Source organism: Bos taurus, chromosome X (assembly GCF_002263795.3).
Source record: "Bos taurus isolate L1 Dominette 01449 registration number 42190680 breed Hereford chromosome X, ARS-UCD2.0, whole genome shotgun sequence".
NCBI classification, from domain to species: Eukaryota; Metazoa; Chordata; class Mammalia; order Artiodactyla; family Bovidae; genus Bos; species Bos taurus.
The window spans coordinates 14,109,812-14,129,312 of NC_037357.1; the positions used below are offsets into that span (position 1 = coordinate 14,109,812).

At 40.1% G+C, this 19,501-nt stretch overlaps 1 protein-coding gene across 2 annotated transcripts in view; it reads right to left on the reverse strand.

The window, feature by feature from the left end:
* Nucleotides 1-16,086, reverse strand: part of AIFM1 (apoptosis inducing factor mitochondria associated 1) — a 30,783-nt gene extending 14,697 nt beyond the window's left edge. Inside the window, exons 1-5 of one of the 2 annotated variants that reach the window (NM_001192984.1) lie at nucleotides 15,796-16,086; nucleotides 9,017-9,159; nucleotides 2,985-3,084; nucleotides 1,625-1,749; nucleotides 1,367-1,497 (exon numbers count right to left, since the gene is read on the reverse strand). In NM_001192984.1, the coding sequence (NP_001179913.1) occupies nucleotides 1,367-1,497; nucleotides 1,625-1,749; nucleotides 2,985-3,084; nucleotides 9,017-9,159; nucleotides 15,796-15,901 (605 nt within the window). In that variant the 5' untranslated portion in view covers nucleotides 15,902-16,086. Of the gene's footprint in view, nucleotides 1-1,366; nucleotides 1,498-1,624; nucleotides 1,750-2,984; nucleotides 3,085-7,700; nucleotides 7,832-9,016; nucleotides 9,160-15,795 lie in introns of both variants that reach the window. The other variant, XM_005227498.5, reaches the window with a different exon arrangement.
* Nucleotides 16,087-19,501: the final 3,415 nt, after the last annotated feature.

Below are 19,501 nucleotides of genomic sequence, written 5' to 3' on the forward strand. Positions count from 1 at the left end.
GGGCACTAAATCTTGGTCATGGGAACAATCTGGATACATTCTTGGCTCCAACAGCTTTGCTGGAGGGATGGTTCTGGTATCTAGGGGGTAGAAGCCAGGGATGCTGTGAAACATCCAACAGTATGCAGACCAGGCCCCTAAAGCAAAAAATTATCCAACCTTCCATGTCAATAGTGCCGAGGTTGAGAAATCGTGCTCTGCATTTAGGTTCCTTTCAAAGTCAGGACTTGAGGAGTGGCCGAGGTGCTGGTACTCACATCCACCCACACAAGCTGTCCAGGATGGCACTGATCACTGGACAACTTGGTCTAGCTCCTGAGATGATCTCACACCAAATAGCAGATACCGTCTATGAGGGATTAATTAAGGGATGGGTAACCTGGAGAATCCCATGGACAGAGGAGCTGAGGAGGGTGCTACAGTTTGTGGGATTGCACAGAGTCAGATGCGACTAAGCACAACAACCTAATTGGAGGGCTTCCCAGGTGGCTCAGTGGTAAAGAATCCACCTGCCAATGCAGGAGATGCAGGAAACGTGGGTTCGATCCCTGGGTCAAGAAGATCCCCTAGAAGAGTAAATGGCAACCCATTCCAGTATTCTTGCCTAGAGAGTCCCATAGACAGAGGAGACTTTAGTCCAAGGGGTTGCAAAGAATTGGACACAACTAACCAATTAAGCATACACACATAATTGGAAGTATGCATCCTGCTTGATAACAGGACATGATACAAGTGAGGGAGGCAGGTAGATTTATAAAATTTAGTCCAGTGTCAAAGGGATCCACTAACAAGGAAAAAAACTGATACCCAAGAACATGGTACTGGACTCAGGAGATCCAAGGAGCCTTTTAAAGGAAAGGGCTTCTTGACTTGTATTCCTAAGTCTCTCATGCAAAGATTTTAATAAAGAGTTTCTTCCTTAGTGTTCCCACTGTATCCCTGCAATTCTGAATGTCTCCTGGGGTGTCAAAGAAAGTGCCATGGAACAGTGTCTTTTGTTCTGCTTTTATGGGACATGCCTAGGCAAGTGTGAAGACGTGACAACACAGGCTGAGCTGCTCTTCGAAGTCTAATACAAGGTCCTGGGAACAGGGGCATGAGTACTTCAGAGGCCAACATTATAACTTCAGCTATTGGTAGCACTGGTTAACAGAATCCAGGACTCTTGCCACTACAGCCTGATGTTCGCTCTAAGCTATACACTCGCTCTAAGTGTGTACTACAGCGGACTCCGGAGTGCTGCCAAGTCACCTGTCTTATGTGCTGTGTGCAGTTCCTGCTAAATCCTGTCTTACTCTCTGTGCTGAAGAGACAGTACAACCAGCTGAAGTTGCTGGTTGGGCCCATTTTACATAAGTGAACACACCTTCGCTCTTTTCCATTCCATTGTTTGAATCGTAGTGTCTTTGTGACATTCGGGTCATCTGAAAACCACAGTTCTTTTGAAAGAGGAGGTCTCATGTAAGGCAGCTCAGGATCTTCAGATACAATCAGTACCTTTGGACACAAAATAATGATACTTATCACAGCCAAGTTGTTTAAGAGGCAAATGTCAAAGTGCTCATGTTGGCTAAGTGCTTGTGGACCACACCTTCCATGTCAAGCAAGACAGTGTGTGCCTTACCCTGGCTCCAGGATCCCGAGCCCGGATGGATCTGGCTGCAGCAAAAGCAGCAGTGCCTCCACCGATGAGCAGGAACGGAACATGACTTGGTATCCTCACTTGGGGTTCTGGCTCTCCTTCCAGAGCTATAAGCAGAAGATCAGACAAGGTGAGTATTTTTTAAGTCTCAGATGACTCCTTGCCACTATTAAAAAAAAATCACCTTGAACTTGACTCAAGCCTTTATATAAAAAGCTAGTAAAACACTGCAAGTACATTAATCTTAACAAACGTCACATCTTCTGAAACGACAGGAACAGGAAGCATCCCTGTGATAAGTGAAGAATACTCAAAAAAAGAGGTGAATGATGTGGCCAAGGTCATTGACTCACTAAGCCTCTCAGAACTAGAACCTGCTGCTGCTGCTAAGTTGCTTCAGTCGTGTCCGACTCTGTGCGACCCCACAGACGGCAGCCCACCAGGCTCCCCTGTCCCTGGGATTCTCCAGGCAAGAACACTGGAGTGGGTTGCCATTTCTTCCTCCAATGTATGAAAATGAAAAGTGAAAATGAAGTTGCTCAGTCGTGTCTGACTCTTAGCCACCCCATGGACTACAGTGCACCAGGCTCCTCCATCCATGGACTTTCCAGGCAAGAGCACTGGAGTGGGGTGCAACTGCCTGCTTCAGTGTTTAGCTATTTCTCAAATATACTAGAAAGTATATATTCGAAGGCTTCTGTCCTGCCCATTTAATTTCTTAATGGCCAACAGGAAAATATCAAGTTCAGTTTCACCTTTTATTAGTAATAATGGGGGAAAACTGAGCAGATCAATTGGGGATTACTAAACAGTGTTCAAGAATAAGGAGGTGTTATGGAGGAAAGTGATGGAAATGGCCTACCTGGAGTTGTGGGGTTTATTAAAGGATTAAAACATTCCTGAGAATGTTTTCATTCATTTTCATTCATTTTCAAGCCAGAAGTGTGGGATGGAAATGATGGCTAGTGCTACATGCTTTAGGCAAACAAACACATCTTGAACAACTCTGAACTCCAAAGACTCACAAGGGGAACAAAACAGACCAAAAGAATATCCTCACTGGGGGAAAAAAAGGCTTTCATCTCTTTTCCAATAAGTATCTTTGCCAAGCTTGCATTTTTTAATTTAAAGCTTGCCTTTTAAGAGTTTAATATAAAGAAAAACAACCAATCACTAATCACTAAGTTTATTCTCAAACCTAAATTACAGTCAAACACTTGTAATACCATAGTTTCTGGAAGTTTACAGTCTCACAGTATCATCATGTCCACAAGATACCTGCAAAACATAGCAAATTGTCTATAATTTTCCCTTTATATATTGAGTCTCAAATCATACTCACCAGATGATGTGGCTCTTTTCTGTTTCTCTTCTGGTGTCAGCCCTAACCCTGAAATTCTTTCATTGTATCTTTTTTTGTCATCTTTTATTGTCTTGTAGGCCTGTAGACCCAAACATGGAGAAAATTTATTTCATCATACAGCTAGCTAGCACACATCATAAGTAACATTCATTATCTTTCAATTAAATGAGAAGCTTTTGTCTATATGAAGTTAGTTCTTCTGTGTTAGAATCACTAAGGCAAAAATGTTTTCTTAAGAAATAAAAAAAATATTTAGTGTGTACACACTTGGTGTGGAAAGAATACAGGTAAACAGATGAAAATGTTCCAGTTTCAGATTTCCTTAGGCTCTATGTGAAGAATTTTCCTCATGTTTAATTCTGAAGGTACAGCTGAAGAAAAAAGAAAAATACTTTATACTGGAAGAATAAAGTGCTAGGAAGAGCTAAACTTTATAAAAGAGGTTTTGGACTCTGCTGGATACTAGCTGTGAAACCAACCTATAGGGTCCTGGGTAGGAAGCTGGGCCATAAGTTATCTTGGAAGATGTCCCAAGTTATCTAAGTATCACAGGACTTAGATAACATCCTGAAGCATGACCACCAATAAGCCTAGTCTCATAGAGCAACCCATCTTTCCCTCAAAGGCCTGTTCTTTAATGACACTCAGATACTTAATGGGCAAACATCTCACTTAAACAACTACTGTATTTAAAATATACTATCTGGTGGCAAGAATACACAGAAGAACTGTACAAAAAAGATCTTCACGACCCAGATAATCACAATGGTGTGATCACTCATCTAGAGCCAGTCATCCTGGAATGTGAAGTCAAGTGGGCCTTAGAAAGCATCACTACGAACAAAGCTAGTGGAGGTGATGGAATTCCAGTTCAGCTATTTCAAATCTTGAAAGATGATGCTGTGAAAGTGCTGCACTCAATATGCCAGCAAATTTGGAAAACTCAGCAGTGGCCACAGGACTGGAAAAGGTCAGTTTTCATTCCAATCCCAAAGAAAGGCAATGCCAAAGAATGCTCAAACTACTGCACAATTGCACTCATCTCACACGCTAGTAAAGTAATGCTCAAAATTCTCCAAGCCAGGCTTTAGCAATATGTGAACCGTGAACTTCCTGATGTTTAAGCTGGTTTTAGAAAAGGCAGAGGAACCAGAGATCAAATTGCCAACATCCACTGGATCATGGAAAAAGCAAGAGAGTTCCAGAAAAACATCTATTTCTGCTTTATTGACTATACCAAAACCTTTGACTGTGTGGATCACAATAAACTGTGGACAATTCTTCAAGAGATGGGAATACCAGACCATCTGACCTGCCTCTTGAGAAATCTGTATGCAGGTCAGGAAGCAACAGTTAGAACTGGACATGGAACAACAGACTGGTTCCAAATAGGAAAAGGAGTATGTCAAGGCTGTATATTATCACCCTGCTTATTTAACTTATATGCAGAGTACATCATGAGAAACTCTGGACTGGAAGAAACACAAGCTGGAATCAAGATTGCCAGGAGAAATATCAATAACCTCAGATATGCAGATGACACCACCCTTATGGCAGAAAGTAAAGACGAACTCAAAAGCCTCTTGATGAAAGTGAAAGAGGAGAGTGAAAAAGTTGGCTTAAAGCTCAACATTCAGAAAACGAAGATCATGGCATCCAGTCCCATCACTTCATGGGAAATAGATGGGGAAACAGTGGAAACAGTGACAGACTTTATTTTTTTGGGCTCCAAAATCACTGCAGATGGTGACTGCAGCCATGAAATTAAAAGATGCTTACTCCTTGGAAGGAAGGTTATGACCAACCTAGATAGCATATTAAAAAGCAGAGACATTACTTTGCCAACAAAGGTCCATCTAGTCAAGGCTATGGTTTTTCCTGTGGTCATGTATGGATGTGAGAGTTGGACTGTGAAGAAGGCTGAGCGCCGAAGAATTGATGCTTTTGAAGTGTGGTGTTGGAGAAGACTCTTGAGAGTCCCTTGGACTGCAAGGAGATCCAACCAGTCCACCTTAAAGTAAATCAGTCCTGGGTGTTCATTGACAGGACTAAAGCTAAAGCTGAAACTCCAATATTTAGGCCACCTCATGTGAAGACTTGACTCATTGGAAAAGACTCTGATGCTGGGAGGGATTGGGGGCAGGAGGAGAAGGGGATGACAGAGGATGAGATGGCTGGATGGCATCACTGACTCGATGGACGTGAGTCTGAGTGAACTCCGGGAGCTTGTGATGGACAGGGAGGCCTGGCATGCTGCGATTCATGGGGTCGCAAAAAGTCGGACACGACTGAGCGACTGAACTGAACTGAACTGAACTGATCTTCTCTATCCTTTCAAATTGAAGGGCTAGGTTTTTTTTTAACACAGCATTAGAACTGACTAGTTTTCTTTTTTTAATTCAGCATCAGAATTTATTGAAGATATTTTAAAAAGCAGTAGGCAAGAACGACTTTTTTTCATTATAACACTTTTGCTCTTTTTGTAACCCACAGGGTCAACAAGACAGAAATTTAAGTGACCATATGTCAGCTGAAATCCCACATTATTAATTAATTGGAGGAAAAAGTAAGGATAATCAGAGGAAGTAGCATAAAAACATGTTTTAAGAATAATATGATTCTCTTACAGAGTAATCCACTAGGCAATGTACTGCATTAAGGAACCTGAATTCTGAGATTTGCACTTGACATTTATCAGCCTGGAAACATCTAATATACAACATGAATGGATTAGAAAATTAAGTGCTGTATGTTAAAAGATAATGGTTATTCCTTGAATTTACCACTAAATTCATCAAATTCATAAACTGAATTCAAGTAACACTAATTTCAGGAAGAGTTTTTATTTTAAATCTTGGCAATATATACAAGTCCAGCATTTACTCATTCCTTGAAAAAATATTTAAGAAAGGGATTTCTACCTAAAAAGATGGCTTTAAGCTGATCACTGCGAGTGAACAGAGAAGTAAACTGAGGTCATGTTCACACTGAGACAGATATCCAATAATAGCCTAGGCCCTCTCACACCTCCTATTGTCTTCACACATCAGGGAAGAGGAGACCAAGAAATACCTTGAGGTTTACTGGGGAAAGAACAAGAAAGAGGTTTGTCATATATTTATATATTTAGCTTTTAAGTAAATGTTCTGATATAAAAATAAGTTACAGACCTACTAAATAAAAATTAACTTTTCCCCCAAGGGTCTCTGTCTCCCCAGTTTGCAGATTTCCAGTCAGTGACATGAATACATGTCAGGTTAAAAAAAAAAAACTACAAAATCCTGAAATACGTTAGCAGACAACTGTTCTAAACAGATGAATATAATGGCATCTATTCCACTTAAACGAATATGAAAGGTAACAGTTCATTTTCTGAGTGAGGCAATGTGGTCCTATCAGTTGAACAATGGCTCAAATACTAAATCTCATTAAATATTCTAAAGGCCACTTTGGCTCTGTGTGTGTGTGTGTGTGTGTGTGTGCACGCACACTCAGCAGTGTCTGCCTCTTTGCAACCCCATGGACTGTATGTAGCTCACCAGGCTCCTCTGCTCACTGACAAATCTAAGTCACCTCAGATCATGTTTTAAATGATTTAAAATGTAATCTAAAACAAAACACAATAGTTTGATAAGTTGTAGGTAGACAAAAGCTTATCATTTAACCTAAAACCACCATAATACAGCAGCTTTATTATTACCAGTGTTGGATAAACACAGAGGGCAATGAGGCATTTAACTGAATGGCTTGAGAGGAACTTGTGCTTCACAGACATTTCTAAGACAAGAGGAAGCAACAGTATGAGTGGCCCTGTTCTGTGGCCTGGCATTAAGAGATTCGCCTGGCCAGCTCTGTGGAGGCCATCCAACTCTGGTACAGCAACATGAACCAGAGGTTTAATGGGTTTCAAATGTTACAAACATATCAGATATGAACACCTAAAATCTATTTCTGAATGAATGGGGTGGAACTGATGGGAAAAGTTGAGAGAGCTATGAAATGGAAAAGTTAAAGGCTTAGAGGGTAGTATCTAAATAATGAGAGAGGCATTTAAGAAAGCAGTTGACACAAATGCATTAGCTTATACCACTTCAGCCACTAGTTTGACCAAATTACATACAGATTACAAAAGGGACACTGCCAAATGAACTTAGTTGAAATAGAGGCTGGGGGTGAGTGTGGAGAACACTGCAATTTTTATGGCTTTTTGGACCTCCTCAGAAGCATTCAATAAAATGCCCTTTCACAATAAAAGTAGGGTTAATTTGCTGTTTCCCACAAAACACAGAAATTATATTTTACCTAAAATGATTCAAAATGGATGATGTTCAAGTCATCTTTACTTGCTTACTCAGTGTTTACTCTTTGAGACTATCTTGTTAGGTATGCAGCACTAAAGCACAATATAATTCAGCATCATAAAAAAAGAATTATGAAATTGGCAAAAGTTTCAAAGACAGGGTTGATGACAAGGATTTATAGCAATCATTAAATATATGGCTTTAGATATTTCCAGTAAGACTTTAACAGTTTGAAGAATAAAGGACTCCCTAGTGACTGACAATGTCCCTTTAATAAATACCTAGAAAGCACATGCCATGAATGCTTCATCATGTTCTAATGGATCAAGTTTTCATTAGTGCCATGGTCTCACCCACCCTACCCCCAAAATATATTTGAGTGTAAGTATCTTACATAATAAACTCCTGCCCCAGTGACTGTTGCTCCTACAATTAAGAAGTATACTAGGCTGCTGCCATCTTTCCCAGAAGCACCTGTAGACGCTAGTGATCTAGAAGGGGGTCCTAGATGATGACACTGCACAACTGTAGGTAAAGATAAGGCCAAGAAAGAAACAAAGGGAAATAGAAAAAGCACTAAGTATTAATGAAGAAACATTCAACATAAAGGCAGGGAAGTGTTTTTGGTTACCCTGTGCTAAAAAGAAAAACAAATGCTGTTCCAGGATTGGAGGAGAATGTATATATCCTCAAAGTCTGTCACCAGACAGAGCTCACCTAGTTCTTACTCTGATTCACCTCACAGCTGGCAAGAACTATCTACTTTGCTTGTGCATTTGGAGTTAGGTCAGAGAATGATCATCTAAGTGACGTCAAATAATTTTCATGTCCCCCCCTTTTTTTAATGCAGTGATCCAGTAACAAAGATAAGTTCACCCTCTTACCAATGTAGAAAGAACTAAAATTGTAATGTTGTCCAACCATTTGCTCTCAATAAGTAAAATAAACAGCTTCCTTCAATCAAGGGCATTACTAAGTGTTATCTAAGTTGGTTCACTCAACCTTACATGATCCAGCTTTAGACTGATCTGCTTAGTCACAGTAAACTCTGCCAAGTTAAAAATGCCCACAGAATAATTCCTCTGTCACCAGCTAAGCTGATCACAGTTCATTTAAGGGGATATTATTGTGGTAATACTATATAGCAGTTTAAAGCACATTTCTCACCTCACACAAACTCCATCTTAAACCTGGAGATATACTAGACCTACTTCTAGAATTTAGTCTTTGGATGAGGTTCCTGGATAAGTTTTTCTTTCAGGGAATGCTGAACTGAAGATTATTGTTTTTAAATGTTTATTATCCCAAGCCAAGGAAAAATACAATATTTGGCAAATGGGTCAAAATCAAATATTGTGCTAAGGAGCTGCAATGAATTTTGACCTTATTCATAGGTTAGTGCATTATATCCAAGAGAAAATATACAATTCCATAGATTAGTCAAATCTAAGGAAACGCAGAAGCTTTCAAGTAAAGAGTAAAAAGACAAGTGCAAAGAGCAAAGATCATCAATGAGAGATGAAATTTCAGTCATTCTCAAATTGGTTCTCACAGACTATTAGATAGTAGGCACTCTAAAGAAGGCTCTTTGGAAATTCTTCCAAAAAGAGAAAGGAGAATTAGTTGTAAAAGTCTTAAAGCAGAGTAGTACTGAGTCTATTAATGGGAGCTGTTTGGCAGCTTCTTTACACAAGGTGCTTTTCTACTTACATATGCACCAGCTCCTATTGTTGATAAGCCCACAATAAGGACTAATACAGAATTATCGATTTTGCCCCCTGATGGACCAGAGCTAGCCATTTGTCTTGTCATCTGGAGTTCTAGAGGAACATGCCATCGCTGGAACAAGTTGCCTAAGGAACACAATTTATTAAGACACACACACATACAAAAATAAAATAGTTAATACATGTTTATGACTAAATGTCAATGCATTGCACAAGTAAAGACTTAAATGCACATTGGGCTGTGTCATATTCACTGTTAAATGACCAAGGGGAAAAAAAACTTAAAACTGTACACACAAATACAACAGATATCAGAATGTACACTCTAAAGTTGTTGGAGTTTTACAAGTATAATTTAATGCTGTCCAGGGAGGAATTTATCACTTCCAGAAAACGTAATGAAAAACCCGGGCAGTTCATCAAATACGTCTCTCTTCACATCTTCACCGTAAATGAAGCAAACATGGAGAGATGACTGAATAGACAGATATAACAAGTTAACTACAGGCTACCTGGGACACTCTAACAATCACTTAAGGAGTAATTTAAATGGCTGGCTCAAACCTTGCACACATAGACTCCAGCAACACAATCTAACCAGAAAAGACTTTAGCCTTGTGTGAAAGGCAATGTGTCCTGGAAGACAGAAATGCTAAATCTCAGAAGAAAACCACAAAAAAAAATTAGGTAAATTTATCTCCCCCAAAGAACTGAAGAATTTTGGATTTTATTTTTTAGAATGACAAAATTTAAAATATCCACTGGCTACTTGGCTCTTAGTCCTCCAAAATAATACAAAGATTATGTTGATGTAGAAACTCAGAATGCCTATTAAGAATCTGAGGATCGTAACAGCGTTCACACATGGAAATGTCAGAGTTTCATAGACTTCTTTCTCCAGGAGGATGCTGGCATTTTCAAATGAAGGAAGACGGTCCCAGCACCTTCCCTGCTTGTGACAGTCTTCATGTTGACTACTGACCTAGAAAAGGGGTTTGCAAATTTTTTCTGTAAAGAGGGATGGTATGGGGAGGGAGGAGGGAGGAGGGTTCAGGATGGGGAACACATGTATACCTGTGGCGGATTCATTTTGATATTTGGCAAAACTAATACAATTATGTAAAGTTTAAAAAATAAAAAAATAAATAAAATAAAAAGAAAACAACTTACAGCACATTAAACAATTAGCTCCTGAGTAAAAAGTTTGATATGATTTTATTTTGCATTTTGTGATGACACAGGAGTAATCAAGGTGCTCTGGATAGATGGGATCCTCCTCCAAAGTTAACAAGACATGGGGGAAAAAAAAAAAAAGAACCAGATAGAAAATATTTTCAGCTTTGCAGGCCACACAGTCTCTGCTGTAACAACTTAATTCTGCTGATGTTGTGCCAAAGCAACCACAACATAAAAATGAATGGGTGTGATTGTGTCCCAACAAAACTTTGTTAGTGGACACTGAAATGTGAATTTTAAATAATTTTCAAAAAATTGTCTATTAAAAATTTTTTGAGCCATCTCAAAAATGTAAAAACCAATTTTAGCTCAAGGGGCATAGGAAAGCATGTGGGTTTGGCCTGTGGACTGTAGTTTTCCAATCCTGATCTACAGCAGTGGTTCTAAAACTTGAGTGGGCATCAAAGTCCCCCAGAGGGTTTATTAAAGCATGGAAGGCCAGACCTACACCACCCCCACCCCAGAGTCTCTGAGCTGGAGGATCTGGGATAGGGCTCAAGAAATAGCATTTCTAATGTGTTCCCAGGTGATACTGATGCTGCCAGTCTACACTTCGAGAATCACCGGTCTAGAGGCAAGTAGCTATGTTCTGATGTGACCAAGCTTTAAAAGACAAACAGAACAGCGCTGGTAGCTGGTCCATATGTACTTGCAGAAATTCGAAATAGGGAGCTTTTCCCCAGCTTTCAAAATTACAGGGCTCAGAGGGGTATAAACATGTCCAAAACGCAGCTGCATTCTCTTACCTGAAATCCTTGGGAACACGGGCATCCCAGAACTTAGAATTATTAGGTGCTAAGTATATATTACATATACCATATAGTAAGTAACACCCAGCACAATAAGGGGCAGCAACCCAGTCACACGCATTAATGTTTCTATGACCGATCACAATGAAGAGAATAAACAAAAGATTCTAAGTTAACTTCTCTCCAGTTCAGGTTCCAAAAACTTGATTTTTTTAGTCCTATTTTCTTTGCTAAATTATAGATAAGAAACTATGGATCTATATTCTTAGAACTGGAAATGTATTTTTCTCTACTGTTTTTATTTCTTACCTGTTTTAGAATCTTTCATCACTGAATGAAATAAAATGGCTTATATTTGGGAACAACAACAAATCATGAAAATAAAAACACGGGCAAGGGTTGAGAAGCTTATCTCAATCTGGGCAAGCTTTTGATTTTCAGAAGTCCATAAAAATGATGAAGCATCAGAAATAGAAACTGACAAATCTCAGAGCTTAGAAAATGAAACTGGGTAGAAAAAGTTCCACATGGTTAGATATAGTACAATGAATTTAGTTGTGTCTTACCTCCATCCCAAGTTTTTTTTTAACCAAAAATAAATGTTTTTAAAATTCCACTTATTCCTCTAGAAGATCCTAAATCTAAAAACCATAACAACTTTGTTTTAATATAATAATTTAAGTTCAGCAGTTTTTGCCTCAATTTGAAAAAAAAAAAAAGACATTTAAAAGCAAATTGACTTTTAAAAAAGGAAATGGGTTTACATTTACACTATTGCTTGAAAAGAAATATAACACAATACAGTCATTAACAAACCAACTTTTTATATATCTAGTGACTTTAATTTTGTAAAAGGTGATAATATGGTATGGATATTCATATTTCCCTCCAGTTTTCTTTTACCTATAAAATTATTCCCACACCTTTCCTACCACAGCCTCAGAATTTTAGGAAATCTTATATAAAGACTGAAACATGCCTTTTCACCTGTCTTACTAATGTGGGAAAGCCCCCTTACTCCTTGACTTCTCATTGCACCAATGTACTTATTTTAGATTTTCTGCAGTCAGACCACATGTACCAAAGTAGAGCTTTCTTCCTCACACTTACGATTTTTTTAAACTGATCATTTATACATAATACTATGATTGCCATTTTTGTGGTAATTAGAACCTCTACCATGTCATATAATTATCATTTCTTTGTAGTTGTTGGAATAATTAAGATCTAGTTTCTTAGCAAGTCTGATACTATAATACAATATTATTGTCTATATTCATTATATCATGGAAAGATTCAATTCCTGTAGGAGTTTGCTCAATAAATATTTCATGAATTAATGAATAAGATAAATAGAAACTCACCCCAGTTCTACTGATAAGGACTGAACATTTTGAAGAAATTTTTGCAAAGAAGTTTTGAATACCACAGGCTAGCATTAGAATAGTATCTAAATCAACAAATTCACTGCTGTAGATTTCATAATCTCCTATTTTTCCATACACCCAGAAGCCCTTTTCCACAAATACATCCATACAATTGAGGCACCCAGAAATTTCAAGTGGTTAGGAGGTCTAATATTGTCTTGAATCTTGTTTTCTGAACATCAAACTTACTCTTCTGACATGTCTAAAACACAGGATCGGACAAGCCTAGGTGATCTGTCCATTGCAGCTAAATGCCTCTTGTGTGAAACACTCCGAAGAACGGCACCAGAAGAAAAATGATTTTGATGACACACAAAAAATCTAACTCTATTCTCCAAAGTTAAGTCCTTCACAGTACTAGGGTTCAGTCACTGAGGATTTACCATGTACCAGACTGTACAAAATGCTGAGGACACAAAACTAAATGTGACACAATTCCTGTCCTCGGGTAGTGTATAGTTTAGGAGGGGAGAATGGCTATAACTATTCTGAATATCAGAAAAATGGGCTTGACACAAATCACAAGAGATTCAAGGTTGCTCAGTTTGGCTTTTTAATCCTTAGGTCAGTGGAACAGAAGGGAGTCATTATTCATTCAGAATAGCAGCTTCCAAACTTGCCTGATCATTCGAATTACATCAGCAGCCTTGTTAAATATAAATTCCCACGGCTCTCTTCCAAAGATTATCATTTGGTACAGTGGGGGTTGGCCTTCCACTTTAACTTATTCAACCAGGCAAGTTTTGGAAACATGAAAGTTACAATATACAGCAACTCCCTTAAAATAATAGCAAATGTCTATAAGAAAATGTTGACTTGCTAAAATTTTCTTCTGGAAAGTTCTGTCCCAGCAATAGGAGTAGATAAAGGCTTGTCTTCTAGGCTTCAAAAAAGTGTCATTTGGCAGTGTCCAGGAAGTCTGGATCATTGCCCACAAGGAATCCAGTTTCTTTTTTAAGAGAGTGAAAAGGGTTCTGAACAGAGCAAAATGTTCAAACATCTGACCCTCAGGTCGGGGGTCAGTGATGAGTTTGATCACATCGATAGCACAATGTTTGATAACCAAATAAAAAACTACAGAACAGAAAACATCTATTACCTACCTAACCCATATGCTCCTCAATTCTGAATGCCGACACAAAGTGGTTACTATAAATTACCTTCAATCATTTCTGGAAAGAGGCAGAGCATCCAAATATAGTAAATAACCAGATAGTAGCAATTATCGTTTTAAGGCAAAAGGCAATATATAATGCAAATGAACTTGACAATAGTGACACATGTGGATGACATGTTCCAAAGTAGGTTTAAAGTTTGCTATAATCCTGGCAAAAACTAGTGGGGAGGGAGGGGAAAACAGGAAGGGGAAATGGCCTGTCTACAAACATGCCTCTCCCTGATCTATGTAAAAACCTATGGTAAACTATGGCTACTATGGGCAAAAGAATTCAGATTAAGAGCAATTAGTCATCAAGCCACAAGACAAAGTTGATTCCTACAACGACAGAATCATTTCTTTTTGAAATTGTAACCCAACCCCCACCCACTGCTAAAGATAATAAGGTTATCCTCTGGTGCTTGGCCAAAGGACAAATAACTGTATACAAAGAGATGGATGGAATCTGTCGAGAAGTCAGAATATACTCTACAGCAGACTGCCTTAAAACAAGTCATGCAATGGAAAAGAACACTTTTAGTGAGTATTTTTCAATAGTTCTAATATCACCAACCATCTCAAACCAAAGGTGGATATCATCTTTGCAAATCCACACTTAATTGATGAGAACGTTTGTTCAGACTTCAGAATGCTGGCAAAAGTTGTGCGTTTTAGGCAAAATAAGTACACAGAGTTTGAAAGCCCAGTCTGCATGAAAATCTTCAGCTTACCTAAATTTCTGTGTAAATTTCTGTCCAACTTAAATACAGCATCCTCAATTTAACGCACAAAACCCATGCAGATGACATCATAGACAGGATGTTAGTTTTTCAAACCTAATCTAGTTTTTCAAACTTCTGCAAAGGCAGAAGTGCTAAGTTTCAAGAGCAACACGCCTTAGGACATACCTCAGGTACACCCATCAGGAAACATTTTCTTGAGGGATAGCAACTGGAAAAACTATTCAAATGTACATTTATAAGACTCTCACAATCTAAGGGAAATATTTTCTACTTTTTAAAAAGCACCCAGCAAGCAGTTCCACGTTGAAAAGGCCTCAAGGCAGTTCTATATTGACACTGCTAATATGAATATCCTTGGGTGACCGTTCAAAGATTATTGATGAAAAAATAAATAAACCAACAAAACCAAGCACCTTGTACTGGTGGATAATTCTTTACCCCCTTGAAGTTGTGCAGGTTGAAAACTGGCAGGTTCAAGACATGTTTAGATAAATTCAAGGATATCTGATGCCCAATGGGCTTAAAGGGGAACCAGATTTATCCTTAAGAGATAAAACTTTAGCAAAGAGATAAAACCAGATTTATCCTTTTGAGATAAAACTTTAGCAAACAGTGTGGAGTTGGGGCAAGAGGATTAGGAACCTAGAGACCTGCAAACTATCCTCTGCTCTACCTATTAATTAGGTATATGACCTTGAGCAAGTAATTTCACCTCTCTGTGCTTCGGTTTATTATCTATAAAACGAGTGGGTTGAATTTTACCATGAAATCCCTTCCAGCTCTAAAATTTGCTGAAACAAGTTCACGGGCGGGCGGGGTAAATACAACGTGTTCTGCAAACTGTTTCTTCAAAAGATTAGAGACCATCAAGAATTTCACTGACCAGGCAACTCAACTCAAATTAATTCTGGGCCAACTCTTTCTGGTGGCTGGCGCACAGCGGACAGACTTCTTACTTGCATTGCACTATTTCTGTTTCCCAAGGGACTCAAATCTGTGAATCTCATCTGGGGTTTTTAAGGTTACATGCTCATTTACAGAAGAACTGAGGCGTAGGGCTTGTGTCCTGCTTCAAGTCTCACAATCGACAAATGACAAAGTCTACTTGACCTCATTGCTCTAAAAAGGCGAACTGGGGGTGGCCAGGAGGTGGCACTGGACAATACAAGGCAGCCAGCTCTTCTGTTACCCCTGAACAGTAAACTCTCACAGGAAGAGGCCTCAAGCCGACTACCGGACTCAGATCCTTTGAAGGTCAGGTCGGCACGGCTTGCGAAACTCACGGTTTGGATCCCGCCAATTCGGAATTCACAGGATCGATCGTGAGTGTGTTTAGTTTTTTTCCCCAGGGATGGGGGTAGGGTGGGGGGGAGCCCTGAGCGGCATAGGGAGCCTGTGAAACCCAGGCCCTTGGTCTTCAAGGTGGGGGTTGCCCGGGATGGGTCAGTCACCTGGGAGCCGGTTCCTCTGCCTCGGGCCTCGGACGCACACTGTCCGCACCAAGGGCGCCAGCTTCTGCTTCAAAGCACCCGCTGCCAGGCCTCCACACCGGAACATTTCGGCAACCGCTACCCTGGACCTCCTCCTCCTCTCCTTTCTTCTTACGCACGTACCAACGGGTCAAACACCCTGGGCCCTGACCCGCTCCCCCAGCTCCCTTCACACGCACTCTACGCAGGCTCCTCCTCCCAGCTCCGGGTGTGCATTGGACAGCTAAGCCGGCCTGCCAGAGCTGGAGTAGGGGACTCGCGACTGGAGGCCTACTGCGCAGGCGTGGCGCTCCAGGCCGCATCGCGATTGGCCCGCACGGGGAGAAGCTGGGCGCAGGCGCCTAGCTGTCCGAACACTTGGCAAGACCCCAGGCGCAGTTGCTTGCAAGTTTCCAAGGGCTGGGAGTACCGTGTTCCACTCAGCGAGCTCAGAAAGCTGTCTGAGGAGGGACCGGTGAAGCCGCTTTGCTGGGAGGTGGTGGCCGGTGCTGCCGCTGTGTCGATGGCGGGAACCTGTAACGGAACCTCACAAAGCGTGGCCCCAGCACAGTTTGTTCTTCTGTTTAAGCCACTGATTACTAGGTCCTAAGCCTTCCGGATTCTCTGACGGTAGTCCACTTCCAGTTTTTCCGGAGGTCCAGCCGGGGCACCTGGCTATGCAGATTCGGAGTGGACTTCCCTCTTTTACAAGTTGCTGGCGCTTTCCCACCCAGCCCTTGTTTCCTGGAGGAGGAATCATTACGGCTCTTCTTTTCCAAATCTGTCGTCGTGCAGTTCTGTGTCTTAGACGCTGTCCCAGGTGCTGCGGATAGTCTCCTGCTATTATGGCTTCCGTGCTTGAGAGCAGGATGCTGGCAAAGAGTTCGTGTTTCACCAACTTTCTGTGAGAGAAATCCTAAGCAGGATTTTAAGAATTATGGGAGGAGTAGGATGAGGGACTGAGTGTAAATAGGTGTTTTTGACTCCACCAAATGTAAAAATACAAATGCAAGAATATATTTTTAGCAGTATGCAAAACATATGCCTTTTTCAAAGTTTTGAGTTACATATTTTTAATTGGCATATATAATTGGAAATATAATTGCTTTATGATATAAATAAATATGAATTTAATAATGAAATGTAAATAATGAAATATAATAAATACAATACATTATTATATAAATATAACATTGGAATATAATTGCTTTACAGTGTTGTTAGTTTCTGCTGTACAACTTAAATCAGCTATATATATATATATATATATATATATCTTCCCGACCTCTTGAGCCTCCCTCCCCACCCCCTTGAGTTACATGTTCATTTAACAAGTATTTATTGAGCACTTGCCACTTGGACTGTGCCATGAAAGGAGCTCTGGGGGATATGAAAAGTATAAGAAGTGGTCACTGTCTAGTTGGGAGATGAGATATATTGGTCATTTAAATAATAATATCTGATGTAGTTCCAGAGCAAGAGAAAATCTTACGGGATGGAATAGCTAAGGAAGGACTTCATGTAAAAAGTGTTACTTGAGCTCTGTCTTGAAGAATGAATAGTAAAATTAACATAGACAGTGGAGGAGAAGAAATGATGTTTCAGATGGTGAATACTTTGGACCAAAAGTAATATTTTCAGTGGTTAAGCATCATTGAATTTGGATCCAGTCTGCTCCAGGTTGAATCCTGGGTCTGCCACTTGGGGCAAGTCACTTATGCCTCAGTTTCCTCATCTACCAATCCCATAGGGTTGTTGTGAAGATTAAATGAGCTAATATTTGTAAAGTATCCTAGAGGAAGCACCATGCTGTTTAAAATGCTTGGAAGAATAAAACAAACAAAACCCACCACATTTTCATGGGACAATGGCAGCGAGTACATACTAGAAAGTAAATAAGGACAGGTGAATGTGGTGGGGCCAGATTCAAACAGGCAAAAAAGTTTGGCCCTAATATTGTAGGTGATGAAGTTATTATTTTTAGTGGAATTAGGGATCGAGAATGAAATTACAACGTCGTTTTAGGAAGTTTAACCCAGGAAACAATATTTATTGGGAGAAAATTATTCAGGATCCCCATACTCATTAAGAATAGATTAATGTCCAGAAGTGCAGGTAATAGTTTTCTTTTAAAGTAGGGCTGTTTGAGGGGGATAAATATTGAAAATATCAATTCCACAATAAGGTAAAAAATTTCTATTTATTTCATATTTAAAGGCCTTGCAGACATTGACATTTATTACTATTTCTAAAAGTCAGTAATGAACAAGGATTGATTAAATACAAAGTTAATCCTATCTGGTGGTGAAAGAAACTTCGGAAAACACTCAAAATCTTGACAATCAGATACCTATGAAAACAACTGAGTGTATTTGAAAGACGATCATTTAATGATGCAACATTAACACAAAAAAGACATTGTGCAGGGCTTCCCTGGTGGCTCAGTGGTAGAGTCTGCCTGCCAATGCAGGAGACAGGGGTTTGATCCCTGATCCAGGAAGAGCCCACATGCCAGGAGCAAAATAAGCCGTGTGCCACAAATATTGAGCCTGTGCTCCAGAGCCCACGAGCCACAACTCCTGAGCCCATGAGCCACGACTACTGAGCCCATGTGCTGCAACTGCTGAAGCCCACATGCCCTAGAGCCGTGCTCTGCAACAAGAGAAACCACAGCCCTAAGAAGCCCGTGCACCACAACTAGAGAGTAGCCCCCACTCGCAACAACTAGAGAAAAGCCCAGGAAGCAAGGAAGACCCAGCACAGCCAAAAATAAATAAAATTATCTTTAAAAAGGCATTGTACAGCAAAGTTATTAATACTTTTGCAGTAGGTGCAATGAGGTACTTTTCTTGGCCTCTTAATAAAAAATGATATTTTATCATTTTGGCGGGGGGCAAAAACAATGTACACATATGAGTAACTCCAAAAATACGAGTGAAAGTTCCTCAAAATCTCACTCCACAGACTTTTTATTAGGGCATGGGCACATTTTGATATACCACATTCCCAGAAATCAATGTTTCTACCTTACAAATATAATGAGAGCTCTCAGACTCAGTGACAAGTTTTTGCTGGAAGCATGCATCTAAATAATCTTATGTGGATGTAATATTTTTTATATCTCTCAGAAAGATAGCATTAATTATGGCTATAATTAGCAAAACTTACTCTTGAAAGTGAAAGTGAAGTCGCTCAGTCGTGTCCGACTCTTTGTGATCCCATGGACTGTAGCCCACCAGGCTCCTCCTTCCATGGGATTCTCCAGGCAAGAATACTGGAGTGGGTTGCTGTTTCCTTCTCCAGCAGATCTTAGTGGGTTGCTGTTTCCTTCTCCAGGGGATCTTCCTGACCAAGGGATCAAACCCAGGTCTCCCGCATTGCGGACAGATGCTTTAACCTCTGAGCCACCAGGGAATACTTTCACTCTTACCTCCTGGATATATTTGTGTGTGTGTGCGCACGTGCGTGCATGCTCAGTTGTGTCTGACTCTTTGCGACCTCATGGAGTGCACCCCGCCAGGCTTTTCTGTCCATGGGATTTTCCAGGCAAGAATACTGGAATGGGTTGCCATTTCTTTCTCCAGGGGATCTTCCTGACCCAGGGATGGATGCCAGGTTGCCTGCATTGGCAGGTGGATTCTTTTACCACTGTACCACCTGGGAAGCCTAGTTAATAGTTATCTCTCTC